Below are 27547 nucleotides of genomic sequence, written 5' to 3' on the forward strand. Positions count from 1 at the left end.
AAATGGTTCAGAAAAAAATAAAGGCTAAACATGATCAAGGGAGAATCTTGAAACATATCTCTTCCTTATGGAAAAACCAAATAACAAACCTTCACTTCTACTGTTTGTTACAAGAAAAGGATAAATAATTACAACTTGCTTCTTTTTTCCCAGATATGATCCCCTACTGTTCCCCCATTTTTGTTTATTATCCACTAAGAAAAAAAGTACAGGTCCTGGGAGAATAGATACTTTACCAAGCCCTAGCTATGTCTCCTTTTCTTTTTGTAGTGAGATTATACTTTTCCTACCCTTCCTCTTCACCTATGTCTGGCAACTTCCCTTTGTGATGTCTCTTTTATTTTTTAATGGTTTTTATATTTTTTAAGATTAAGAGGTTGCACTTGTATAATATCTTCCCCGATGCATGATGACTGTGTGACAATGTCTTTAGCCTTAAGTTAAAAATGGACCGGTTGAAAAATTACAGAGGAACAGTTGGATTTTTTGAGAAGAGAGATTTTCCTTACTGGGAGTTTCCTGACTGATCAAATCACATATACTGATGTTCCAATTGTTTCATTCAAAGATGAATGATGATGTGTACCCTAGGCTTGAGGGATTCATCAGTAATTCTTTTGAATGCTAATTTAATCTGTTCTGGTTTTGTTTTTTTTTTTTTTTTTTGTAACAAAATCATTGGCTGGATACTGTAAACTTACAAAAATCTTTATGACAATTTGTTCAGATAATTCACAAATGTATTAGTAGCCCTCCCAGTACCCCCCTTATTTTAAAGGGCAATTGTATAAACAGTTTGAGGTTCAAAATATTTAGTGAATAAAAGAGCTAGGATTTCAACCCAGATCTCTTGACGGTAGGTCCACTATTCATTCCATGACACCATGCTACCTCTTGACATCCAAGCTTTCTTCCCTTACTAGAGTTTCTGTTTTACAATCCTGATACATACCAAAAGCAAGAGCAAGGATCCCAACCATAATTCATCCATAGCTATTGATGTTTGTGGTTACGTTTGCAGATTTTATAATTTCGCTAGCGTGGAACATTCTGTTCCACCAACTCTTAATTGAAAAATTAAAGTGCTGTATGCAGTGCAGCTCCTATTTTGAGTTTTCCCTTGTAAGGATTAGTTTGAGTGTATTCTATATTAAAAAGTTATTTTTAAGTGCCAATCATTTGCTTTTTCATCTTCCTCTACCTCAATATGTTTGACTGAGCAAATTAAACTGAGGCTAATTGCAATTCTGCTTTTAACTCTACATGCCATAGAAGAAAGGGGATTTGCTAACATACATGCGAATCTGCAAATGAGTTGGAGAAATGTATATCAAACATGTCTTTGAAAGGCTCCTGTTTATTCTATAAACCGATTTGTTTTATACTTTCCATATGTTCCAGTAGAGCTACAATTTCATCAATGTGAGTATTTTCTCTAGAGATTCAACTAACAATCCATCAACGATAGCATGTAATATGCAAGTCTTCTCCAAGTTTTCCCAGAAGTTTTTTCCAGTTATTATTATTAGTAGTAATAGTAGTAGTAGTAGTAGTAGTAATAGTAGTAGTAGTAGTAGTAGTTAGTAGTAGTAGTAGTAGTAGTAGTAGTAAATATGGAAAGTACAAAGTGAATTTATGTGGTGAAATTATGCTTTGCACATCGAATAATAATATTTGATATTCATATAGAGTTTTAAAGTTTTCAAAAGCAATTTACATGCATAAGCTTATTTTTACAATTATTGTTAATCTCAGTTTTATTGAAGGATAAATCATTGAATCAGTGAATGGATGAATGTGTATCAAATAGTTCTGGTCTCACTGTTTGAGAGGCAGGCTGCTACATCTATTCCTCAGAATTCTAGGGTATCCTGAGCAGCTTGTAATATGTCTTCTCCCTGCTATCATATCAATCCCTCACTGGTTGTGTTTGTCCCATTGTTAGATCCCAGTGAATATCATTCCCATGTCATTTAATCACTTAGTAATGATGAGCTTTTACAGAGGGATATTTCCTTTGACCATCTATAAAAAACAAGAGTACAAACATTTCCCACCAGCACATTGGGGATATACTCTTTACTTTACGTCTGTGTTGTCACCTCAGTATGTTGAGAAAAAAGATTCCCTTTTAGCTTTGTTCCTAGTAACACTGGCTCTATCACATGCAAGTCCTGTACTGAGTCTTAAAGACCACTCCATGCTCCTCTGAGCACAATGATACACTGGTTGTAAAAATCCAGACTCTGGAATGCAAGGATATCAGAACTCTTTCCTGATTTTCAAAACTCATAAGATTGGAGGCTCCAATGTCCTCATCCAAAACAGAAAAAAAAAAAATATGTGGAGATCAAGAACAAAATCTCTTTCACAGTGTTGCATGACCTCAGAGGGGAGATGGACTCAGACCCTCTCTCTCTCTCTCTGTCTGTCTCTGTCTCTGTCTCTGTCTCTCTCTCTGTCTTTGTCTCTCGGTATCTCTCTTCTCTGTCTTTGTCTCTGTCTCTCTCTCTGTCTGTGTCTCTCTGTCTGTGTCTCTCTCTGTCTCTGTCTCTCAGTATCTCTCTCTCTTCTCTCTGTCTGTCTCTGTCTGTCTGTCTGTCTGTCTCTCCAGTATTGCCTCTTTTGAGAGCATGTAATTGAAGAAGTCAATGAGATTTCCCAAGAGTGCAACTCAAGAGAATCAGATGAAGATATAAGTCCAAAGGTGATTCAGGCCTTTTTTGATGACTCCCCAATTTCCCAGTAGGTAACTGATTAGGGAAAAAAAGAAAGAAAAAGAGAAAAAAGTTCCTCCAAAGAAGAAGTAGTAGACCAAAGCTTAGCATTCTGGAACTAGTTGCAAAAGGTCTACACATGTACCTGTGTCTCTACCCATTTTATGGTTCTTTATGTCCTCTCTTCATGATTCAGTTCTTGGGGGAGCAGGCTCTTTGGCAGCTCTACTTACATTCATTCATTCATTCAATAAACCTTTATTAAGTCTTTTCTATGTGCTAGCCATTGTGCTAAGAGCTTTCTACATGAAGGGACAACATCAGAGGTGCTCTACCCTTGTACCAAACCCCTCTACAAATGTAAAAAAAGAAAATATTTTCTCAGTCCATACAAATATAAATGCAACAACAGTCATATTCCCAAGGGATCATCCATTTCAGGGGGGAGAAAATACACATAGAGGAGTTATTACCATGGAGGGAACTTTAGTCTGGAAAGGTACAAAGGTGATAAGCTGGGCCACAAGATTGATGTGGCCCTTCCAAGAATAATGCCAGTATTGATTTGATCATGGCTCCAGTAATGAACAACACCTAGGTGGCACCATGGATAGAATGCCAAACCTGGAGCCAGGAAGATATGAGCTCAAATCTGTCCTCAGACACTTACTAGCTGTATGATGCCAAGCAGAAACCCTGTTTGCCTCAGTTTCCTTATCTGTAAATAATAAGGAAATGACCAAGAAAATCCCAAAAGACTTCACAAAGAGTCAGACACAACTGAAAAATGACTGAATAACATCCAGTAAAGCGTAGAAAAGAGGCATGATATTTGAGGTTTCTGAGGAAGCTGTTGGAAATACAAGGGGTAAGAAGTGAAATTAAGAAGGGAAGCATGACAGGGGCCTACCTGAAATAGTGGGTCAGGTCAGATATTCACTAATCAAAACAGTGGGTCTCCAGGGTAGAAATTCTGGAAATGAATGGGTTAATTAGGTAGTCTCAGAGAGGTTAAATGACTTTTCCTTTACAGCTAGTAGTAGATTTGAACAAAATCTCTCCTAATTCCAGATTCAACTTTTTTTTCCTTTACATCACATTTTCTATCTCTTAGATATTAAAAAAAAATCCTTGAAACACTACATTAGGTTACACAGATTTCTTTCTGAGTTGTTTTGAGATAAGAGATCAAAGATGGGTTTGAATTTGTTAATTTTCTCATGTTTGACAAGACCTATTATCCAACCTTTCAGGTTTTTGTGTCTTAGGTGTACTGCTAATTAATGAGTTACACACATAGCTCTAGGAAATGGGCCAGGTAGTAGCAGATAGCAAAAATGACTAGGAAAGCTAATACCTGAAAGTGCCAGTGACATATCAGTGACAATATCATATGATGTTATGTTATGATGGATTTGTGTTTTTAGGGAAAAGAACATAGTGAGATCAGTTGATTGTTTTCTTTTTATTTTCTTTAATATTATTATTTATTTAAATTATCACTATCTTTATATATAAAATATATATAATATTATTAAATAACTTATAAATATTAATATATTTATATATAAATATAAATAATTAAAATTATTAAATATTAACTATATTAATTTAATATAATTTTGAGAATCCAATCTATTTTTCTGTTCATCTTCAGATACACCCACACTTATATACAATACTGGTAGCATTGAACAAAATACTTTTTTGATTTTTGAAAAAGTAAATAAGAAGTTGAAATATGGTATAAAATCATAAAAATCTAAATCATAGCTAGTCAATGGGATGTCCTAAAAAGGACCCAAAATTAATATCAGGAGTCAGAAAAGTTTGCTTTACTATTCCTGCTTCACTTTGCTCAACTCAATTCTCCTCTCTGGGTCTTTGGTTCTCTTTCTCTAAAAGGAGACTGTTTGACAGTAATAACCTCAAAATCCTGTTTCAACTAGAGTCTCAGTGGTGGTATACTTGTAGATATGCTTTAGAATGTCAAACTTAAAAAGTTAAAAGACAGCAACAAATTTTGATATATGTAGCAAGTCTAGTATTGTGGACAGTTGTAGCTGTTATGTTGCATTATGACACCTAGAATTGATTTTATAGAATTGATCATAAGTGACTTCACTAATTAAAAGTAAGAATTCAGAATGAATGGAAAGTATCTCTCTTTCTCTAACCCCAGTGTATAAATTATGTCTAGTATCAGTTCAGTGGTCGGAGAGCTGACTGTGAGTCAGAGGAACACACACACACAGACATACAGATTTACAAATAGAAGGGAAATGACAATTTTGGTCTCTCTCCATACTTTCAGCAATCTTATTTTCCTTTGCAATGATTTCATTCTTTTTTGAGGTAATATTCCTCACCCTGTTCCATAGCATTTCATAAACAAACTTTCATGTTTAACTGGTATTACCCTGGATTTCCATTCCTCATGAGACCAAGATCAAATGTTTGCTTGTTGAGTCTAAGCCTCTTTAGACTTCTTTGTTATCACAACCGCATAATATTAACATTCACAAAGTATTTTATGAACCTTACAATGCTATAATTAGTATTAGTTGTTGTTGTCACCATTGACTAACATTATACCTGGTCCATAAAAGGTACTTAATGAATACTTACTGATCTTTTTTTTTTAACATCATCTCCATTCCCAAATATATTTTCTCTCCCCTCACCAGAGAGCTATCAAAGATACACACAAACTCTCTCTGTCTCTGTCTCTGTCTCTCCATCACAGCTAATCAACCCATTGATAGCTATTTGATTCTTCATTCTCCTGTTTCCTCAACTCTGAAAAATCACATTTTCTTGATTCTTAAGTGGGGCCAAACTGGCTCAGTATAATTACATAATGTTCTCCTTCCTTTTCTTTTGCCTTTTCTGTTTCTTATGTGTTTCCAGTTAATATATATAATGTCTATAAGAACCTAACAGGGAGGGTGCCATTTTTAAGCTATGGATACTCAAGTGCCTTGTCCTAGCTTGGAGTCCATCTTAACTTTTTTTATCCCCCTTGATGCCAGGCAAAATAGTTTATAATTTCACAGGTAATCAATGGATACATGTTGAGTGAATGTTTCCCCCTAGCTCTTCCAAATTACTGGGAATAGACTTTTAAGTGGTAAGATTATGAGTATCTTGTGACTCATAGTATATCTCTTTCCAGGTGAAGCATACCTAAGGCTGAGCAAGCTTCCAGAGGCAGAACATTGGTATGTGGAATCACTGAGATCCAAGACTGACCACATCCCTGCTCATCTCACCTATGGGAAACTCTTGGCCTTAACAGTGAGTATCCAACATCCCCATTAGGCAGACACTGGAACTCTAAGCATGAGTATGTATTTAGGAATCCAGAATGACCTTCCCCCTTCTTGTCTGGGCTGGGTACTTATGGTTCTAGGATACCATTGTGAGTGTTGGCAGATTTTTTCATTACATAGACCTTTCAGGATGGGTTTAGTATCTACCACAACCACAGCTGTTTTACAGATACACACCATGAATTATAAGAGGAACCCAGCATGCATGTATAGAGAGTTCAGAGCAACCTCTGAAATTGCCCCAGAGTGGGGTTAGGGAGAGCGGAGTGGGACTATAGATTTAAAGCACATGTTTTATTGTCTGTCAGCACATTGAAAGGATTTTACCGTTGAAGAAGCTCAATGGAACCATGGGGGAAAGAATTCAGCTTATGTATTGAATATGTTGAATAATTTCAGCAGTAGCATTTACATAAAGATGAAATTTTAAAGGCAAGCATTGCTTGAAATGTCATCGAAAATTGTCTGAGCTTTGCATATATTTTACTTTTGTGCTGTGTCATGTTCTAAATTAATTATCTCTTTTGGTCAGGTTTGCAATGAATTCTTGCTATTCAACAATTTAACTTAGAAGATATTAATGAAGTACCTACTGTATACAAGGGTTTAGGATATGAGAGATGATCCCTAATGAGCAATAATCATACAGCATTTTAAGATTTGCAGAGCATTAGGGAAGAGCTTTGGGAAAGAGGAGACACATGAGCTGAGCCTTTAAGGAGGATAGCCATCTCAACACCCGTGGGTGAATGTGTGAGGGTACAAGCTATTATCTTTGGAGGGAGAAGGGAAAGGAAAAAACATTTTTAATAGAGCCTGAGAAGTGCAGGCACTATGCAAAGCACTTTATCAATATTATCTCATTTGATCTTTACAACAACCCTGTGAGGCAGGCTATTGTCCCCATTTTATAGTTAAGGAAACTGAGGCAAATAAATGATTTGCCCAGGGTAACGCAGTTAGTATATATTTGAGCTTAGATTTAAACTCAAGTGTTTCTGATTGTAGGTCCAGCATTCTATCTACTGCACCTAGCAATCTCGTTGCTCTTGTCACTATTTCAAATTGCCTGCTATGATTTTATGACATCTGTGAATATTTGGGGTCATTTCAGACTCTGAAATAATTAATCATTAGTGAATTGACCAACAGAAACAAATATATTTGTTTCAAGTCTTAGGGCTAAGTATGATAGCATTTTACCTTTCAGAGTACCCAAGATTTTGTCTAGTTTCAGCCTTCACAAAAGTGTTACTGTTTTCATGGTCATCAACACCATCATCATTATTTATTTATTATTATGCCTTGTGAAATCCCCAATGAGTTCAGTTTCATAAGGATGATGCAGACAGCTTCAGATCTGAAGTTGAGTACATGGGAGTCTTGCCAGTGTAGAAATGTTGAAGTTGAATGTAGATTAAAGTGGAATTTTTACATTTTCAATTGGATTGATAAGTGCTGTCTGCTAATCTCTCTCAAAAGGCATATTGTAGGTTTTCAAATCCATTTTTTTCGTAATACCCAGTAGAGAAAAAAAAAAAGGTTATCTAGAGAAAATAGAGAGCATTCACACACATGTCATTTGCAAAATGCCTCAATTTTGACAAATATTCTGGACATAGGATTCCCAAGGGTCTTCATTTCTCTTCTTCAGGTTTTTTATTTTATGTTTCCTGCATCTAAGACATAATTTGGAAAGACTTCTTTAGGTTTTTGTTTTTTTTTTTCAGGAGGAATTCTTTATGAGACTCAGAAGCTTTATTTTACTGGAACATATGTAGGGGAAGGAAGGGCTTTGCATATTACAATCCAAATTTTAATTTTTTCCCCTCAGTGCTACTTAAGGACTCTTTTTATAGTTTCCAAGTTGCTGATTAGATGAAATATAAACCTTATTATGTGATGGTTTTGATTCACAGTGTGAAAATCCCACAACCATCTTTAACAGATTTCTTTCTAAATTATGAGAATTGGCAAATTCTTTGATCCCCAAGGACTCCTTGGTCTCATTTTGGATTTCTTGACTTTATGATATGCCACTGAATCAGCTTAGGATTGGCAAAGTGAAAAATGCCACACATTTTGACTTCCGAATACTTTAAATGTAAAACAGCGTAAAGACAATTGGCTATTAGTCTCAGCAGAAGGCGCAATTTTAGTTGGAGTGGAGACTGGTGTTTTTAATTCTGGTGGTGCTTACCACAACCTAGTTTTCATTAAGGATGAGAGAAATAACTATATGTAAGAGTGGCTACAACTGTATTAACTTATTCTGAGTATGATTACATCAATTCAGGATATCATGTCAGAATTATATCTTAAAATCAAATTAAAACGAAATATAATGTTATAATTGAAAGGCTCCTTAGAGTTCATGTAATCAGTTTCTAGTTGAGGAAATTGAGGCCCAAAGTGAATGAATGCTTGACTTACTCAGGATCATCAAGGTGACAGCAGATCCTGAGCTCAGAAATGAATGGCCTAATTTCTAACTCAGGAATTCATCATTTCAAATAAGTCCAATTTGAGAAATAATGCTTTCATATAAAATACATTTATTTTCATTACATTTAGGTTATTGATTTATCCAAAGCTCAATTAATGGAAGTAAGCTGAATATATTTTTTATTTTAATATGTTTAGCAATTTTAAAACTATTCTGATTTTGCCTAAAAGATTTATCTTAATTATAATCCTTATGACATTTAAAAAAAAGTTCTTTCATATTCTTATACCTTTCCAAAATATCATGGAACCCCTGTATTTGTCAAGGAGATGTGATGTGGGGATTTCTGTGCCTAGAGTACACATAAAATAATTATGGTGACTCAACCCTATGGAAACCAATTTAAATAGAAAATGTATATTGGGAGAGGTCATAGTCATAAAGCTCTGTCCCATTGTACTTTGATATATTGTATAGTCCCATAGGGTAGGTTTATGTCCCAGGGTTTATCTTCTTCTTGGAATACAGATATACCTGAATATATAAGCCGACATTCATTCTGATATGAAGGTCAATGAAAACACTAACCATGGCTTGAGTTTGAATTTCTCTACCAAAAGCTGTTGTTTTCTTCTTCTTGTGAATTTTGTTATCTAAGGTTGGTGCCATAAATTCAAAATGGTGCATATGTTGCTAGAGGAGGTAGAGATGGAGGGCAAGGGGATATATTTTTCCATTTTATGAGAACGGGAAAAAAAAGAATAAGCATTTAGTAAGTATGCAAGGCACTATACCAAAACCTTTTGTGGTTATTTTCTCATTTGATACTCTCAACACCCTCTAAAGTAGTTGATACTATTAATCCCATCTTACAGTTGAGGAAACTGATATAAACCGAGGTTAAGTGACTTGCCCAGGATCACATAGGTACTAAGTGTCTGAAGCTGCATTTGAACTCTGATCGTTCTGACCCTGGGGGACAGTGCTCTATTTACTTTATCACTAGTTGCCTTTGTAGTACATATGAGTGGTTCTGTAATGCCTCCCAACACCATGGGTCATCATTTTTGCACATTCTCTCTTTACCATTAAAAAAAAAAATACATTATTTCTTTACCCTAGTCAAATTACTTAGACCATTTTTTTAAACCATTTTTATAGCCCAATATAATTAATGCTGACATAAATTACTTGTAAAAGTTCTAATTGCCTCTTAGCTTGTTTACAGAATTTGGATGATGTATTGGAGAAAGGAGATGAATTTCTAACAATGATTCTTGATACAGAAAAAAAAAACCTTTTATTTTGACTAATAAAGAGGAGCATTTAACCAGCTTCCTATATATATATATATATATATATATATATATACATATATATATATATATATATATATATATATCTGTACATGTATATGTACAAAAAGAAACCTGTTCTGGATTGAAGAGAGCTTATATACTATCTGGGGAAATAATAGAGAGACTTAAATAATATAAAATATATACAAAGTCCAAGCAAAGTAGTTTCTAGGAAAGAAGGCACTGGTACCCGAGGGAAAAAGAATAACAGGCTATAGAAGATGTCAGTGAATTTAGTTTAGCAGGAAGCCAGGGAGTCTATGAGACAGAGACAAAGAGGGATTGCATCCCAGGTCTAGATGCAGGACATGGAATATTGTGAGCCAGGAGTAATCAATCTGTCTAAAATATGGATGATATAAAGGTAAGCATGATGCAGTAAGCCTGGAAAGGTAGATTGGAGTCATAGGGTGAAAGGCTTTAAATTTGAATAAAAGTTTGCCTTTTAACAAGAGGAAAGAAGAAGTCATTAGAACTACTTGAATAGAGACTGAAATGGTCAAGTTTCTGCTTTAGGAATATAACTTCTTTTTTAAATGTTTAATAATATTTTATTTTTCCTCAATTACATGTAAAAACAAATTTAACATTAATTCTTTTTTTTTTAATTTTGAATTCCAAATTCTGTGCCCTCCCCCTTTTCCCTACTCCTTCCTTGAGATGATAAGCAACCTGATATAGGTTATACATATGCAATCATGCAAAACAGTTCCATTTTAGTCATTTGTTGCAAGAAAACTTGAAAAAAAGAAAGAGCAAGGAAGGAAGGAAGGAAGGAAGGAAGGAAGGAAGGAAGGAAGGAAGGAAGGAAGGAAGTGAAAAATTTGTATGCTTCAGCCTGTATTCAGATATCAGTTCTTTCTTTGGAGGTGGATAACATTTTTCATCATGAGTACTTTGGGATGATCTTGGATCATTGTATTGCTAAAAATAGCTAAGCCATTATTCCTCATACAATATAACTGCAGTAACAAGTTCTTCTGGTTCTGCTTCTTGTATCAGTTCATGTAAATCTTTCCAGGTTTTTCTGAAATCCTCCTGCTTGTCATTTCTTATAGTACAATAATAGCAATATAATTTTAGATGCTATGTGGAAAAGAGATTGGAGAAGAGGGACAAGAAGAGACAAGGAGCAAAGAGTTGAGAACAAAGCAAAATTTGATTAAAAAGCTAGGAACCTTTATCTTAGAGAATGAAAGACTTAGGAGGGCACAATAAGAGTTTTCAAGTGTTTATAAAACTGTCATGTGGAAACTTTTCTTTAAAAAAGAATTCGATTTCCTTTGATTTGCTTGACAGGGCTGGAAGTTGTAGCGGTAAATCAAATTCAGAGGGGAAAATCAAAACTCTTTTTCTAATATTTAGAGCAATCCGAAAGAGAAATGGGCTGTCTCTGAATGGAACTAGTTTCCTTTCCATGGAACTCTTCTTGCAAACTTTATGTGACATCTTGTAGAGGGATTTTTTTTTTTTTCATATGCAGGTTAGATATGGTGTATAAGGTCTTTTGCAATTCTGAAATTCTGGGACTTCTGGCTTGTATTTCTATTATTTTGTTTTGTTGGAGTTGATATCTGACCATGAAATCATGATACTTGTAAAATACAAGCTCTAAGTAGCTATTTCAAGAGAAAGTCTTCAATGTACCTGCAGCATAGAGGATCTCTCAGTAGGAATACTCCAGAATGGCCCCTTCAAATAGGTATGTCCCCACTGGGGTACTATACTATGAAAATGAGTCCAAAATGACTCAGAGGTCACTCAACTCCATTTAGTAATCATGGATTGAGTCTATGAACCATACAAATTACCCTCAAAATAACTTGACTTGGGAATGACCTCATTCTGAACTCATTCTGACCTAGTGATTCTTGTAACTGGATTTAGATGGTGGCTAGGCAGTCCTAACCATATCTACCATCGAACCTATGGGTGCTGATGACACTGTCAATCTTATCCAACTCATCTTCTAAATTAGTGCCCGTGATCATTAACTTTTTTTCCTCATCTTCTTCCTATTACTAATAGCTACATCCATCTATCATAGAGCTCTTACTTTGATAAGTGAGAAACTAGATAAGATTACTTCCAATGTCCTTCCAAGACTTTATAATTTCTGATTCACTGAATAGACTTCAAAATTGAGTTCAAAATAATGTGAATTCCTTTAAATCTGGGGGGCAATACATTCTCTTAATGTCATAAGATGTATCAAAGCATGAAGATAGTTTTAATACACTTGAAACTTTTAAAATATACATTTATTTTAATTTTTACTTAGTTGGTTTCTTTGACAGTGAATCAGACAAAGAAAAACTTAAAAGATTTATGTCTGGTATAAAAAGGCACCATTCTCTAACTACCAAATCATCACCATGAAAAGTAGAATTGAGACCCACAAATTATAAAAAAGAGCGAAAGCTTGAACTGTTTTATTTTGCAATCTAGGAGGCACAAAGAGTTTTTATAAGATACATGCTTTAAAAAATAACTTTTTAAATTGAGGCATTTATTTGGATTTAGTTAGATAATTTGGTGTGATTTTCAGCAGTGGAATTTTGACAGGAAGCCACAAATTCCTGTGGGATTTACATTTGCATTTGCATTTGCATTTCTATAGCCCTAAGGATGAGTTCAAAGATCTATTCACCTACAAACATTTTCACACCTTGCTTTCCCCTCCCTACTGCCCCCAGATTTCCATCATCTTTCTTTATGTTCCCAGTGATGCATCTGGTGCCCAGACCTCCCCAGCCCAAGATAGTATGAGGACCAAAGTTGCAGGGCACAGAATCAGAGAATCTTAAAAGTGTAAAGAATTTCAGAGGCCATCTCATCTCACCCATACCTGAACAACAGCCTCCTTCTTAATATATGTAGGCCAACATACAATGACCATCTGGCCTTTGCTTGAAGACTTCGAGGGGAAGAAATCACTATCTCCTAGGGCAACCTATTTCACATTTGACTGATTTCGATTTTCATTAAGATCCTTTCTTTCCTTAAATCTTATTTGTTAACACAACATTTTTTCCCCATTCCCTGCAGTGAATGGACCTAATAGTCACAGCCATCCTGTTGTTCCTTAACATAAATATATATGAGGCAATTCTTCTGTACCCTTATAAAAACCTTACAAAACTCTCTTGTCCATTCCTTATTTATCTCCCTCTTCTTTCTTTCATGTTTCTTTTAAATTTAGCTTGTTATTTAAATGAATATTTAGCTTTTTGTTTTGAAGTGTTGCAAAGTATGTGAATATGTACATGTACAAATTGAATTCCATGCATACATCGGTCTTACTGACATTTTTTAAAGCACACACACACACACACACACACACACACACACCATGTCCAATTTAACATAATTAAGTTTTTTTATATATAATACAAGATTTTATAAAAAAATAATAAATGTCGATGGAACAGTTCTGAAAGGAACAATGCCTAGTTTATGTAAATATTCAAATTAGAGAAGGGACAGAGCAAATGCCTAATTTTTCAAGAATTCAAGTAGCTATGGTTGCATTCACTAGAAAATGGCCAGTTGACTTGTATGTATTTAAATTTGTAGTATTGTATCTGTCTCTTTGCTCTTTTTCAGAAAAGATAATTCTGTACCATTACTTTGGTCTACTATGCTCTCTTTAGACTTCAGAATATCCAGATCTTAGAAAAAATCCTTTAGAAAAAGGCCTATGTGAAAGTGACATCCACATTTACCTTAGTCAACTAGTAAAACATTGGGCTGGAGCCAGAGCACCTGAGTGCCAGGCTTGCTTCGGAAATTTATTTCTCCCTCACAAAGGAAAGCATAATTCTTGTAAAAGCCTTTCAAATTGCAGGTCTCTCATTTCTAAGGTATAATTGAGGCTCTTTGTCAAAAGTGGCAGGATCAGGTGTAGCCTTGAGCATATACTGTAATTCAGTTTGCATTGTATGAACAATACTTTTGGGGAGAAGACAGAATCACAAAAAAGAATTTTCACCTAAGTAGGACAATTTGGTCTGGTTTGACATTTGACATGAGGTATTTGGCTAAAGTTAGGTGACAACCATTCCATCAAACGACTTTCTGTAATGTCACCTAATACAGGATATGTAAGCATGACCGTTGATTGCAATAACCAGAATTTTATGAGAAGGGCTTAAATATATTTTACGAAATAGAGCCTACTCAATTTTCCCTTTCATAGGTTAGATCAACATGCCCTGTGAAGGGGACAAAGGTCTGTTTGAAGCAGACATTGTTCACTTTGAGTAGAAAAATACTGACCGGAAGGCTATATTTTTACCATGAAACTTTCTGGCATGTTTTACAAAGGTGCTTACAAAAGTTGCAGAGAACCAAGGTAAGGCCTCTTACTTTGTTTCTGATGGGTGGAGATGATAGGATTATAGATCTAAAGCTGCAATAGATCTCAGAGACGATCTTGTCCCACCCTCTCATTTTACCAATGAGGAAATTGAGACCCATGAAGTTTATGTGACTTGGCCAAGGTCACACAGATGGTAGGTAACAGAAGTAGAGTTTGAGCCCACAGCCTGTTTCCAGAATCAAAGCTTCTTCTCCTATACTACAAAATCAGCCTCCTTTTTGAAAGAATAACCCTTTGAAATTTAGGAGAGTAAATCCAACTTGCAGAAGCCTGTTTCAGTTCCATGTAGGTGAAGGGGAGTCACTCTTGCCCTGCTCTCCATCCTTCTAGGTAAACCCACAGAAGTTTTCTTCTGTGAGTTTCTGATACTCTAGGCTCAAGTATGAAAGGCAATGAATCGGACTCAATCTGAAAAAATATTGCATCAATCAATCTACAAGTACTATTTAATTGTTTACTATATACCGGTACCATGCTAAGTGATAAGGATACAAAAATAAAACACATAAAGTTGTCTCACACATGAAGTGGGAGTCACCTCTGCAGAATATGGTTTGAAGGATGCCAGAAATGCCCCCAACCTAAGGAATATTACCCCTACGAATGTGTAACGTTCTCTCCCTTATGATTTATTCCTCTCTCTTACACATGACCTTCTTCTCTCATCGGAAGCAGACGCATTGATCAGAAGGGTTCGTGGGTCTCCCTGCCTACCCCCTTCTTCCACAAGGGGATTGTGGGATAGATTTCATTTCCACTAACCTCTAACTGAAATTTAGCATTTTTCAGTTATTTAAAAATATTATTCTGAGAAGCAACTCATAGTCATCATGAGACTGACAAAAAAGTCTATAATACCAATTTTTTCCTTAACTTTTTCTGAAGAATCCTTGACCTATATTTTGTTGAATGTTCACATCTCTCACACTATAAAAATTCAGTTTTCCTTAGGGTTCTTTATCTTTAAAAATATCTGAATTGAAAGGATCTGATGGGAAATGCCCATGTGTTTTGTAGTCTCCAAATAGCAATAATAGAAAGTAATTCTGCTTTCCCATTAGCTATTTTCAAGCACAATTTTAATAGAGCACATTAACTACTATACACTCTACAGGGAAAAAATATATTTTTATCACTTCTCCATAAATATATTGTAATCACAGAGGGCATGGTGTTATGTTTGATGTTTCTAACTCTTGAAATAATGATGATTATTTGAATATTAAATTACTTCAACTCATTTTGTTCCGTGCCTATGTATAGAACTGTTTTTTGTGCTTTAGATGAAATTATACCTCAGAACAGACATACTCCAGAAGTTGTAAATTACAGAGCAGTAAAACAATTCATTCTTTTTTTTTACCTTTAAATAGATTTTAATATGTAATTGATTGTAAAATTATAGGGCCTTACAGATTGATGTAGATAATGGTGGTAATGTCATTACTAAAGAAAATTAAACATTTACATTCCTGCCTATGGCATTGATGTAAATTTCATAAATGGAGTGCTTCCTTCAAAAACCTTATAGTCTGTTGGGTCAAGGAAGGGATAAAGAAAATTTAAAATTATATAAAATCACATTATACCCAATTTAATATTTGTATTTATTCAATATATTCATTCCTTCCATTCATAGTCAGATATTTCAAAGATATGATCTCTTCTGCTCTGGAGTTGCTTACTGTTTTTCTATTGCCACCCTACAAACTCAGTCCTCAACAATTCCCAACATCAGGCTTCATTAGCCTTGCTTCTGGCTGATAGAGAAAATCACAAAATCATGAGAAGGTAGCGAGTGTGCTATAGATTTACATTATCTGACTCAATTAAATTGTCATTGATAGGTGGAGTAGTTGATAGTATGCTGCACTTCTTTATATGTAATTGGGGAGAAGAGAAATACTAAATAAATAAAAAAAGAAAAAAAAAATGCTGGACTTCAAGTCAAGATGTTCTGAATTCTTTTAATGCTTCATGCACTATGTGGCCTTGGCCAAGGAGTTTAACTTCTCTCATCTGCAGTTCTGTCACCTATAAGAGGAGTATCTTAATATCTTCCTTGTAAGTTGTTGTGGGGATCAATAGAAAGTTATATTAATCTTCAAACTCAGTATGAGATAATAGCATGATGTGAATTCATAAAAGCTAAAAAAATAGCACATTGTATTAATAAGGGTATCGCATCCTTGCTTCCCTTCTTTGGATAGGTAGGGGACTATGGGTATAGAAATTGTACACATGAACAATGGATTTGTGAGGACAGGGATATATTAGGAAATGAAGGTAATGCAAAGAGAAAGATATATGTGCATACATATACATAAATATAATTTTATTATGTTATATTATCTTGTGTTAATTGTCTTGCGATAAATGTCTGAAAAAAGAGAGATGATAGTCCTTCTGTATCTTCCTTGTTAAGAAAACAACCAAAATGTTTGTGTTTGAGTCTGTATTCCATATTTCAAAATAGAAATATACACACTGGAATGTGTACGTAAGAAAGTGATCAAGATGGTTAGTAAGTCTGGAGCTTCTGTCTTCTGAAATCTGGCTGATGGATAAGCGACATTCATCTGGAGGAGAAAAGCCTTAGGAAAATAGGATTGCTCTCTTAAAGCATTTTAATGATTATTATGTGGTCAAAGGAAAGTTTAGACTTTATTTGCCAGATCCCAGAGGGCAAGGCTGTAATGGAAGCCATGGGTAGAAGCTGCAGAGTGGTAGACATTGTTTGCCATAAATTAAAATGTCTTAATAATTGAAGGTGTTCAGTATAATGAGTTGTACTCCTCTCTAATTTACCCCTTCTGTAGTATGTCTGTTCTGAGGTATAATTTCATCTAAAACACAAGTTATCCACCTGGATCGCTAGCCATTTTGAGATATTGTTTTGGGGACTCCTATTCAGCAACTAATTTTCCTGGATTACCTCAGACTCCCTTTTCAACTCTGATATTATCGTGATTTCAAGAATTGTAGTTATACCTGTTGATACTGTTGAAAGAGACAAAGACAGTGATGCTTGCTATCCTCATGGATCATGTATTCCAGTAATATTAATTTCCATTCATTTTTTTCCATCCAACTAATGTGTATTAACTACTCATAGTTAATACACATTATATAAAATGTGTATTAACACATTTTAGACATTGATATAAAAATGCAAAAATGCAGCATGCTAGTTGCTCAAGAGCAGTACTAAATACTTTGAGAATTCTGAGGAGGGAAGTAACATTTCTTAATAAAGTTATTGTCGTCCTTTGATCTCAAAGAAGATCATGACGTGAAGATGATGACATGATTGCTGTTGACTTGGATTTGAGTGAGGGAGGGTTGTGCAAAGTCACCAGCCTCACTTTCTTCTCCTGAGCCATCTGGGTCTAGTGGCCTGATGTTCATCAGGATGACTGGACATGGCCCAGGATGCAATGTGAGACCTTGGCCCTTTCAGGCTAAGGTCTTATAGCATTCTCACTTTGAGTGATATACAGCCATCCAATGAATAGACTTCTCTATGTAGTCGCTCAAAGGGTGACCCCTTTAATCAAAAAAAAAAAAAAAATGAAACTGAGAGGAGAAGACCCTCAGGGTTCCTGGGAAAAAGAGAAGCAATTCCTATGTAGTATTTAAATCCACTCTGTGCTGGATGGGTGGGGGCTTCCTCCCATGCTTTTTAGGATGATGTTTTCAGCCATTTTGTCAAATACTTTCAATGAGAATGAACATGGCATCAAGGTCAACTACTGTACTGATGGTAAATTCTTCAATTTGAAAAGTTACAAGCCAAGACCAAAGTGGAGGGAGTGCTGGTGCACGATTTTCTGTTTGCAGAGGATTGTGCACTCAATGCAGCCTCTGAAGCTGAGATGCAACAAAGTATGGATCACTTATCTGCTGCTTGTGCTAATTTTGGCCTAATAATTAACACCAAAAAACACAGGTGCTTCATAAGCCACCACCACACCATCCATACATGGAATCATCAGATACAACAAATGGAGAAGTTTGGAATGCTGTGGATAAGTTCACTTACCTTGGTAGTGTACTTTCCGGGGATGTAGCATTGACAATGATGTTGATGCACGCATTGTCAGAGCTAGCTCAGTGTCTGAGAGGCTCAGAGGAAAAGTTTGGGAGAGAAGTATTAGACTGATTACCAAACTGAAGGTCTACTGAGCCAACTGAGTCATTGTTGTATGCCTGTGAAACATGGACAGTCGACCAGCGCCATGCCAGGAAACTGAATCACTTCCACTTGAACTGTCTTAGGAAGCTTCTGAGCATCACCTGGCAGGATAAAGTACCAGACACTGAAGTTCTTGCTCAAGCTGAACTGCCAAGAATTCAAACTATGCTTCAGAGAGCACAACTCCAATGGGCTGGCCACATTGTTGAAATGCAAAATATACTCTTTATGGAGAACTCACATGGGATAGGTGATCACATGGTGGTCAGAAGAAGTGATACAAGAATACTCTCAAGAACTTTGGATTTGACTGTGCAACATGGGAGACACTGGCACAGGACTGCTCAGCATGGTGTGCCTGCATCAGAAAGGCTACTGTGCTCTATGAGCAAAGTAGAATTGAGACAGCACAAAGCAAATATAGGATGCGCAAATTTGGAGTATCCACCCCAAATATTCACATGGACTATGTGTGCCCAATCTGTGGTAGAGCATTCCTAGCTTGTATTGGTCTGATCAGCCTCAGTCGGACACACTGAAATTTCACTTTATCCTGGTGATGTCATTTTGGTCCTCTTCGAGAGTGAAGGACAACAACCAACCAGGTAGATGGGGACTTGTTGTCCAGTTTACGAGCTCCAGGGTGAATTGTATTTGAGGCTTGATCTTTGAGCAAGAAATGTAGCCAGTAAACCCAAAGGAAAAAAGGCAGTTTTGGGGGGTGTAACACAAGGAGGAGGAGAAGGAGGAGGAGGAGGAGAGGAGAGGAGCTGCTACTCACTCACAGGTTGTGTTTGTCCTTCATTCTCAAAGAGGACCATGACATGAAGATGATGACATGACTTGCAGCTGACTTTGATTTGAGTGAGGAAGGGCTGTGCCAGACTACCAACCTCACTTTCTTCTCCTGTGCCATCTGGGTCCAGTGGCCTGATATTCGTCAGGATGGCTGAGGATGGCCCAAGATACAATGTGAGACCCTGGCCCTTTCAGGTTAAGGTCCTATCACATTCTCACTTTGAGTGAGATGCAACCATTTAATGAATAGAGAAAGTAGCCTTTAAAGAAGAAGTACCATTTCGGATGGGTGTTAAAGGATGGAAAGAATTTCAGTGGGAGGAGATGGAGGGAGTGGAAAGGGTCATTCTAGATTGGGAAATGGACTCAAGAATAAGAAGTTCAAATAGATGAATAATTCAGTGTAATCAATAGTAATAAAATATAAGAACAATCAAAATGATAGATTGTTCAAGGTCAAAAGTGAGTCTTTTATAAAGATAATAATGGAGAAAAGGGGAAAAGATTAGGACTGGTTGAAACAGAGAAGAAAAGATCATAGAACTAAAGCCATCTTTTCCAATATCCGCATTTTACAGATAAGAATACTGAGAAGTAGGGAGGTTAAGTGACTTGCTCATGATGACAGAAGCAGTAAATATGGAAAGTGAGATTTAAATGCAGATCCTCTCACTACACAGCGAATATCCTTTCCAGCTGGGTGACATAGTGGACAGTGTTAGACATGGAGTTTGGAATATTAATTCAAATCTGGTTTCAGATAACTTGCTAGCCAGGCAAGTCACTTAACCTCTATTTTCCTGTCATCTGTTAAGATAGGGATAATAACAGTACCTATGGGAGAATGAAATAATAATTATAAAGCTCTTTGCAAACATGTAGTGCCATCAAAATGCTCCTCCTCCTCATCATCATCACTTTTGTAAATATGATTCTCTATTTCTTGGTAAAAAAATGGGGAACACTGAAATGAGGTCTTATTTAATAAAGTAAACTTTTGGAAGTCACAAAAAGGGAAAAACATTCTTGTGAGTTATAAAAGCAGCCTACTTTTTAAAACCCTTTGGTTTCTTGCTCTGGGATGAAATTGGAAACTGTACATAAAAATGTAAAAAAAATGTAGACCATTATTCAATAAATAGATGAAAATGCATAGTTTGGAAATTACCATGTGCCAAGCATTGTGCAACTCACTGGATATACAAATATAATCAAATAATAAGGGAAAGGAAGGGAAGGAAACAGAATATGATCAAGTGGCTAGTACCAACTGCTTTACAAAAAAATCATCTCATTTGGTCCCCAGAGGACAGTCCTTGTCCTCAGGGAGCTTATAGTCCAATGGAGGTTAACATCAACAACAAAGGATAAATTTCTAGGGAAAGTGGAGTGAGGAGAAGAGGGTGCATGGGTTCCAATATGGTTTGGAAAGAGCCAGAAAGTGGCATGGCAGTTGGGTTCCTAGCAAAGTAAACATTATAATACTTGAATAAGGAGAGTTACGTTATCAGAACCCAAGGTTCAAGGGGCAGGAGTATGAGTTCTAGTGGATAAGCTGAGAATGACCAGAGTGAAACAGAATTGTTGAAAATGAAAAGAAAAAACATCAGAAAAACATGAAAATGCAATGTATCTTTTCCTTTCTTTGGCAGCAGGACAGAAAAATGGGTGTCTGGTGACCTGTTGTTCACTGATCGTCATGGCAGCATTTCTATTGTCACTCAGTCAAAGGAACTTTGAGGACTACATAAGGAGCTAGTAAATTTGTATTAGGTTGGCAGGGGTAACGGAGCACAGATAATAACTCACACTTCATTAAATACAATAATATCTATTGTGAGGTAGTTAGGAACAAAACTACCTGGTATGGGAATTAACTGAATGCTTGTGCATTTTACCTGAGGGATTAGCTCTGTATGAAAATGTATGATTTTGGTCAAAATATTAGTATGCAGTGTTTTCCATGAAGGGTAAAAGTATTTTATACATTTTAAACTAAAGATTTAAGAAAAGCTATCATGTAGTAGAGATGTAATACCAAGATGGCAGAGTGGATAGATTGCCAGGCCTGGAGTTAAGACTCATCTTCCTGAGTTCAAACCTGGCCTTAGACCCTTACTAGCTATGTGATGCTAGGCCAGTCATTTAACCCTGTTTGCCTCAGTTTCTTCATCTATAAAAGGAGTTGGAAAAGAGAAGAGCTAACCACTCTAGCACCCAGTCAATTCAGTTATGTCCAATTTTTTTGTGACCCTGTGGACCATAGCATGCCAGGCCCTTCTGTCCTCCACTATTTCCTGAAGTCTGTCCAAGCTTATGTTCATTACTTTCATAGCATTATGTATCCATCTCATCCTCTGCCATCCCCTTCTACTTTTGTCATCAAGTCTTCCCGACATCAAGGTCTCTTCCAATGAGTCCCATCTTCTCATTAAGTGGCCAAAGCATTTGAATTTCAGCTTTACTATTTGTCTTTCCAAGGACTAGCCTGAATTAATTTCTTTAAGTATTGACTGATTTCTTCTCCTTGCTGTCCAAGAAACTCTCAGAAGTTGCAGGTCCACAAAGCTAGGCCTACCACATCCTGGATTTATCCCCATCTTAACCTTCTGGTTGGATTTTGTGCTAACACCTCTCTCATTGGTGCTGGTATGAGGGAATAGGGGAGAAACCAATGGATACTGGACACCAAACCTGCTCTCAACACTATTCTAGCAACATCAGTACTCTTATTGGGTAAACATGACTCATGCATCCCTCTATTTCCCTAGAAAGTGCCTAAGTAAGGTTAAGGATGTATTAAGACAATGTTTTAAAATTAAGAATCCACTTTTAAAGAACAACCTTACCTCCCTTCAAAACTTTAATCCCTTTCTAGTAATATATAATGGTAGAGCCTGGAACCATAAAAGATTTGAAAAAACTACACTTAGAATAGGGTAGGCTTTTTTAAATTAATTTTTGTTTTTTCATTTAACATTGAACAAACATATGTGTCAGACATGTATGAGACAGTGTTAGTAGTATCTGTGCTCAAAGTAACTACATCCTGTGGATTATATTATTGTACCTTTTTCATGACATGGTGACTGAGAGTTATTTTGGATTTTGTAGAAACATGATGTTACAGGTTATTACCATATATGCTGTTGTTTCTAAGTATTAAATATACACACATACAAATAAGCATCTATGTAGTCTTTGATGTATTTAGAGACACTTAAATATAATTTTCAATCTCAGTTTCATCAGATTGGAAGCAATTTGAGATATGATAAATACTCAGACTATATTTGGCAGATCATATCAGTGATTTGGTGTGAAGATGGCCCCTGTAGAAATTGTCAGGAGTGTGTGTCAGGAGAGAGGGAAGGATACTTAAATGTCCTCTCCCATTTTAAAAATAAAAATCTTCTCCATGATCATGAAAAATTCCCAAGTTTCTTTTAACTGATATCAGTTAAAACTCTAGTTTGATCACCAAAGTTCTTTTCCTCTTTCCTCCTCCTATAAACTTTATGGTTTCCAGATGTTTCAGTTTCTTTGAAACAGTCTGAAAACTTCATAACAAGTGTCTATTGGGATAAAGCACAATTGCATAATTATGAGGCCTGTGGTTCTCTATATAGATATATTAAAATAATCCTGTAAATTATTTTTAAATTGATATCTTCATGTTAACAAATGTTATACATATTACAATTTATATATAATTCGCTTGCATAAATATTGATAAGAACTCTCCAATTAGTGCTATATTCTTGTAAGCCACATATTGTTGGATTCTGAGTTTTAAAGAAACTAAGGGGAAGGACATAAACTTCCTTACAAAATGCTTTACAAATCCATTATGAAAAGCCAAAAAACTGTCTTATGATTCCTTAAAAAATAACTGCCTTACTCTTATATGTTTGGATAAAAGGTTTGTTAAGACTGGGGATGTCAGTTCAATGTATAGAACTGATTCAGTGTACAGTACTTTAGATATCTCAACTAAGCCTGCCAACTCCATTGTCAACTAAGCAATGACATGCCAAGACAATATTTTACGAAGCTGATTTTTAAGGCATGCTCTTTGGTTACCACGAATATATTCTTATATTCTTCTTCCTGAGGTCAAGCAATCTTCTGTGAAGTTAGTTCTGAGTTGCACTAGTAATAAATTGTTTATCTGGAACCCAAGATGTTGAAACTTTCTGTTCTCCATAACCAGGGAATTCTTAAATATTTTATTTCTTCCTTGAGAAACGCAAACACAGCATATTTTCCTACAAAATAACACATTTTCTGTGAGTATTGGAGAGACAGCATGTGTTTGTTTTGTATCTTAGTGGTACCAAAGCATGCATATGTGTGCGTGTGTGTGTGTGTATCAACTGCACACTTGACTGTTCAAAACTGGGAAACTTCTGCTGCAATAAGCTTGTCATATGCATTTTTATATATAAAGTCACCGTACTGGTAAGGTGCCACGATGTGCCCTTTTGTCTCACTGTATAATTTTCCTTTCCTTTTTTTTTAATAAGGACCTGTAACCTTATGGACACTACCCAAGAATCATGTTTGTCTCTGGAAGAGAAAGTGAAAGAGTTTTGCCTAGCCTCTCTATTTATAATAGCCTTTTCTTTGTTTGTATATCTTAGGAAATCAGTATTCATGGTATGGGACTGAAAAAAAAAATCTGGTGCTTGACAGAAGACAGAAATTTGATAAGTTTAATTGTAAAATACCCTGATTCCGACAAGTACATGCATCATGAGCTGGTTGCCACCAAATCATCGTTTGCAAACTACAGGTCTATTTGTTGATGTTAGCACCAAACAATTACACAGTAGAGAAATTTTTTCCATGTCTTCAATATACACTCCTTCAGACTATTAGACTTGCTAAATTTTTTTTAATTCGAATCTAAATAGAGATAGCTCAGTACAGTGGCTCTGTTTTTTTTGTAAAGAAAGTTCTTTTTAAAAAAGAAACTGTGATATTTTAAAACATAAATGTCTTATTCAATAGAAAACATAATATATTTTAAAAGCTATAATCAGGGCAAAGTAAAGTTAATCTCAGAAGGAAAATATTAGCCATTGGGGGGGACCCAAACAGATGAGATACAATTATCTGTTATTTTTTAATTTATAGGTGACATAGTTTCCATGCTTATAGAAGTGAAGTATATGAAGTACAAACTTTCCTCTGTCTCTCACACACATATATGTTCATATGTATGTGTCTGGTTCTAGAGATATTTTGAAACAAATTCTTCCCTCTCCTTCCCCTCACTTTTAAAAAAGTATATCCAACTAGTGATTGTTTTAATTTTGCAGATACTGGTAACTGCATATATTATGTGGAGTGATAGAATTAAATCAGATGTAGGAGATGTGTTATGAAATGACAAACAATGTCGAGAAAATATATTTTAGGTGAGTAGAGAATATTAGTTAAAACTTAATTATCCCCAACAAATGCCTGTGGGCTTATAGCACTTCTAACTGTGAAGGATCGTATTTTTTTACAGTCTATACTAGTTTCTCCAGAAGAAGGAAGAGGCAGGGAGACATATTGTACCACAAATGACTACTTTTACGTTATGCCATGACTGCCAGGATTGCTGCAAGCTTTATATCAGCTCTTTTCATCTACTTGGCAATGAAAATGTTTGATTACAAAGATAAACTTGAGAGGAAGTGATAGTAGGATGTTGTAGTGAGGTCTAGAATTTTCTTTTATCTACAAATATTAGGTGAGAGACAGCATGGTGCAGTAGACAGAACACCAAACTTGGTGTTATGGAACCCAAGTCCAAATCCCAGCTCTGACATTTTATCTTTCTGACCTTGGATAAGTCACTTAACCTCTGTGGACTTCTGTTTCTTTATTGGTGAGATAACAGAGCCATACCATGATCTCTAAGGTTCCTTCTCGTTCTACAGCCTGTGAGCCAGTGATATACCAGTTCAATTTGGTCAGTTCAACAGGCATTTATTAACCACTTACTAAAGGCTTACTAAAGAGCTTCTCATCCAAGAGGATACAATAGAGACATAAGGACAGTCCTTGCCCTCCAGGAGAATACACTGTAATGGAGAAGACGATATGCAAACAGCTATGTACATCTAACATATATTCAGGGCAAGGTAAAGGTAATCTCAGAGGAAAGGTGCTAGCAGTTGGGGACATGGAAAGGTGAGATATAATTACTAATTATTTTTTATTTATAAGTGATATAGTTCATATGCTTATATATGCATATAAAGTATAAACTTCATAATCTCTCTCAATCTCTCTCTTCCTCTCTCTCTCTCTCTCTCTCTCTCTCTCTCTCTCTCTCTCTCTCTCTCTCTCTCTCTCTCTCTCTTTCTCTCCCTCTCTCTCTCTCTCTCTCCTGCACCTTTTTCTCCTCTCACCCCTCTCATACACACACATACACATAAACAAGTGTGTGTGTGCATATCTATATCTAGAGATATATCTATTGATACATATTAGCTTTAGCTTTGTTAGAGATCTATTTGGAGATATCTTTGTACATATAGACATAGAGACATTTGCACCATATTCATTATCCTACGCACCATGCTGAGAATATAAAGACAAAAAGCCAAACAGAACAGTTCCTGTCCTCAAGAGCTTGCTTTCTAATCAGGTTCTTCCAAAACAAAGTTCATTTTCTTTCTTTCCTCTCCAAGATCCATTTTCTTTCTTTTGACATTATTATTTTTGTTTGAGGCATCGATTTCCTGTGCTCAGAACTTTGGTCTTATGTACAATTCTTCCATCTTCATTCCAGTATTCAGTGTTTTACCAAATTTTGTTTATTTGTGCCAAAACTGATTATTCCATATGTGAAAAGGAGAAGGGATCTTTATAGAGGAGGAGGTAAGAGGAGGTGGGAGGAAAGCAGAAGAACGTGATAACTATCTTTAAGTATTTGAAGGTCTATCATATGGAAAAATGAATTTGTCTTGTTCTTGTCTCAGAAGGCAGAACTGGGAGAAACAGATGGACACTCCAAAGGGTCAAATTTAGATTTGATATAAGGAAAAACTTCCTGACAATTAAATCTGTAGAAATATGGAAAGGGATGCCTCAGGAGAGATAGGGAACCTGTTAATGTTAAGTCTTCAAATGGAGGTTCGATTAGAAGCTTGAATGGCAGGGTGATTTTTGAGGAGATTCCCATTCAGATATGGGTTGAATCAGTAGGACTTTGAGGCCCTTCTGATGTTGTGATCTTTTTCCAGGCAGTACAGTACAATGAAAAATAAAAAAAGATCTGACTTTGGAGCCAGAGTACGTGGAATCGGAGTAATTCTTCTTCTGATGGCTTAGTACTTTCATGGCCTTTGGAAAGTCACTTAACTTCCCTATGCTCCAATTTCTTCATCTTAAAAACAAGGGGGTTCAAGTAGATGGCCTCCAAGGTCCCTTTCATCTCCAGATCTATGATTCTATGATCCTGTGTACCTACTTCACCACTTCTTTAGTCATCTACAAGTCTTCATAGAGGATAGTTGGATTACTGCAATGGCCATTACTAGCTGCGTTACCCAGATCAAGCCATTTAAGCTTTTCTGTAAAATAGTGACCATGATATACCTATCTATCAGGGTTGTGAGGATCAAGTGAGATAATATTTGTAAAGTGCCTGGTACATAGTAGGTACTTAATAAATGTTTGTTCTCTGCATATCTCTATAAGTCTTCTAGTGTTTATTCTTTTACTCGAGTCCATTTTTCCTGTCACTGCCAAATTTATCTGCTTTGTGCATAGATCTTGTCCTACCATTCCTTTGATTAAAGGCCTTTAATGATATCCTGTTTCCTGTAGAAGAAGATTCACATGACTTGTTCTGGCATTCAAAGCCCTAGATAATCCAATCTTGAATTTCCAGTCATATCTCATAGCACTTCATTTCATGCCATCTCTGCTTCAGCCAAACTTAAATCACTCTTTTCCATACACACCCCATAATTTCTCATCTCCAACCCTTTGCTCATATTATTCCCTATCTTCCCCCCTCCACTTCTGTGTGGTGAATTCAATCAAATACTTGAAAGACAAATTTAATTGTTCCCTATTCCTTGAAACCCAATCTGTAGCAATCTCCCCCCATTAGACGTCCCATAGTACTTGTATGTATTTATCATGCAGCGTTTTCCATTGCCGTCATGGGAATGATAAGGTCCAAGAAGGTGGGGATTATGGCTTACTGAAACAGAAGAAAAGCTTGTTGAGTTGAACTGAATTTTTATCCCTAACACAGTGCTCTGCACATACAGTGTGGTGAATAAATTGAAATAAATCCATGCTTTTTGTC

The 27547-nt window shown here is 35.9% G+C and overlaps 1 protein-coding gene across 1 annotated transcript in view; it reads left to right on the forward strand.

The window, feature by feature from the left end:
• TMTC2 (transmembrane O-mannosyltransferase targeting cadherins 2) overlaps nt 1–27547 on the forward strand; it is a 518935-nt gene that overhangs the window by 353071 nt on the left and 138317 nt on the right. The window contains 1 exon segment of the mRNA XM_072655497.1: nt 5893–6014. Within this exon segment, the coding sequence (XP_072511598.1) occupies nt 5893–6014 (122 nt within the window).

This window comes from Notamacropus eugenii, chromosome 3, assembly GCF_028372415.1.
Source record: "Notamacropus eugenii isolate mMacEug1 chromosome 3, mMacEug1.pri_v2, whole genome shotgun sequence".
Taxonomy (NCBI): Eukaryota; Metazoa; Chordata; class Mammalia; order Diprotodontia; family Macropodidae; genus Notamacropus; species Notamacropus eugenii.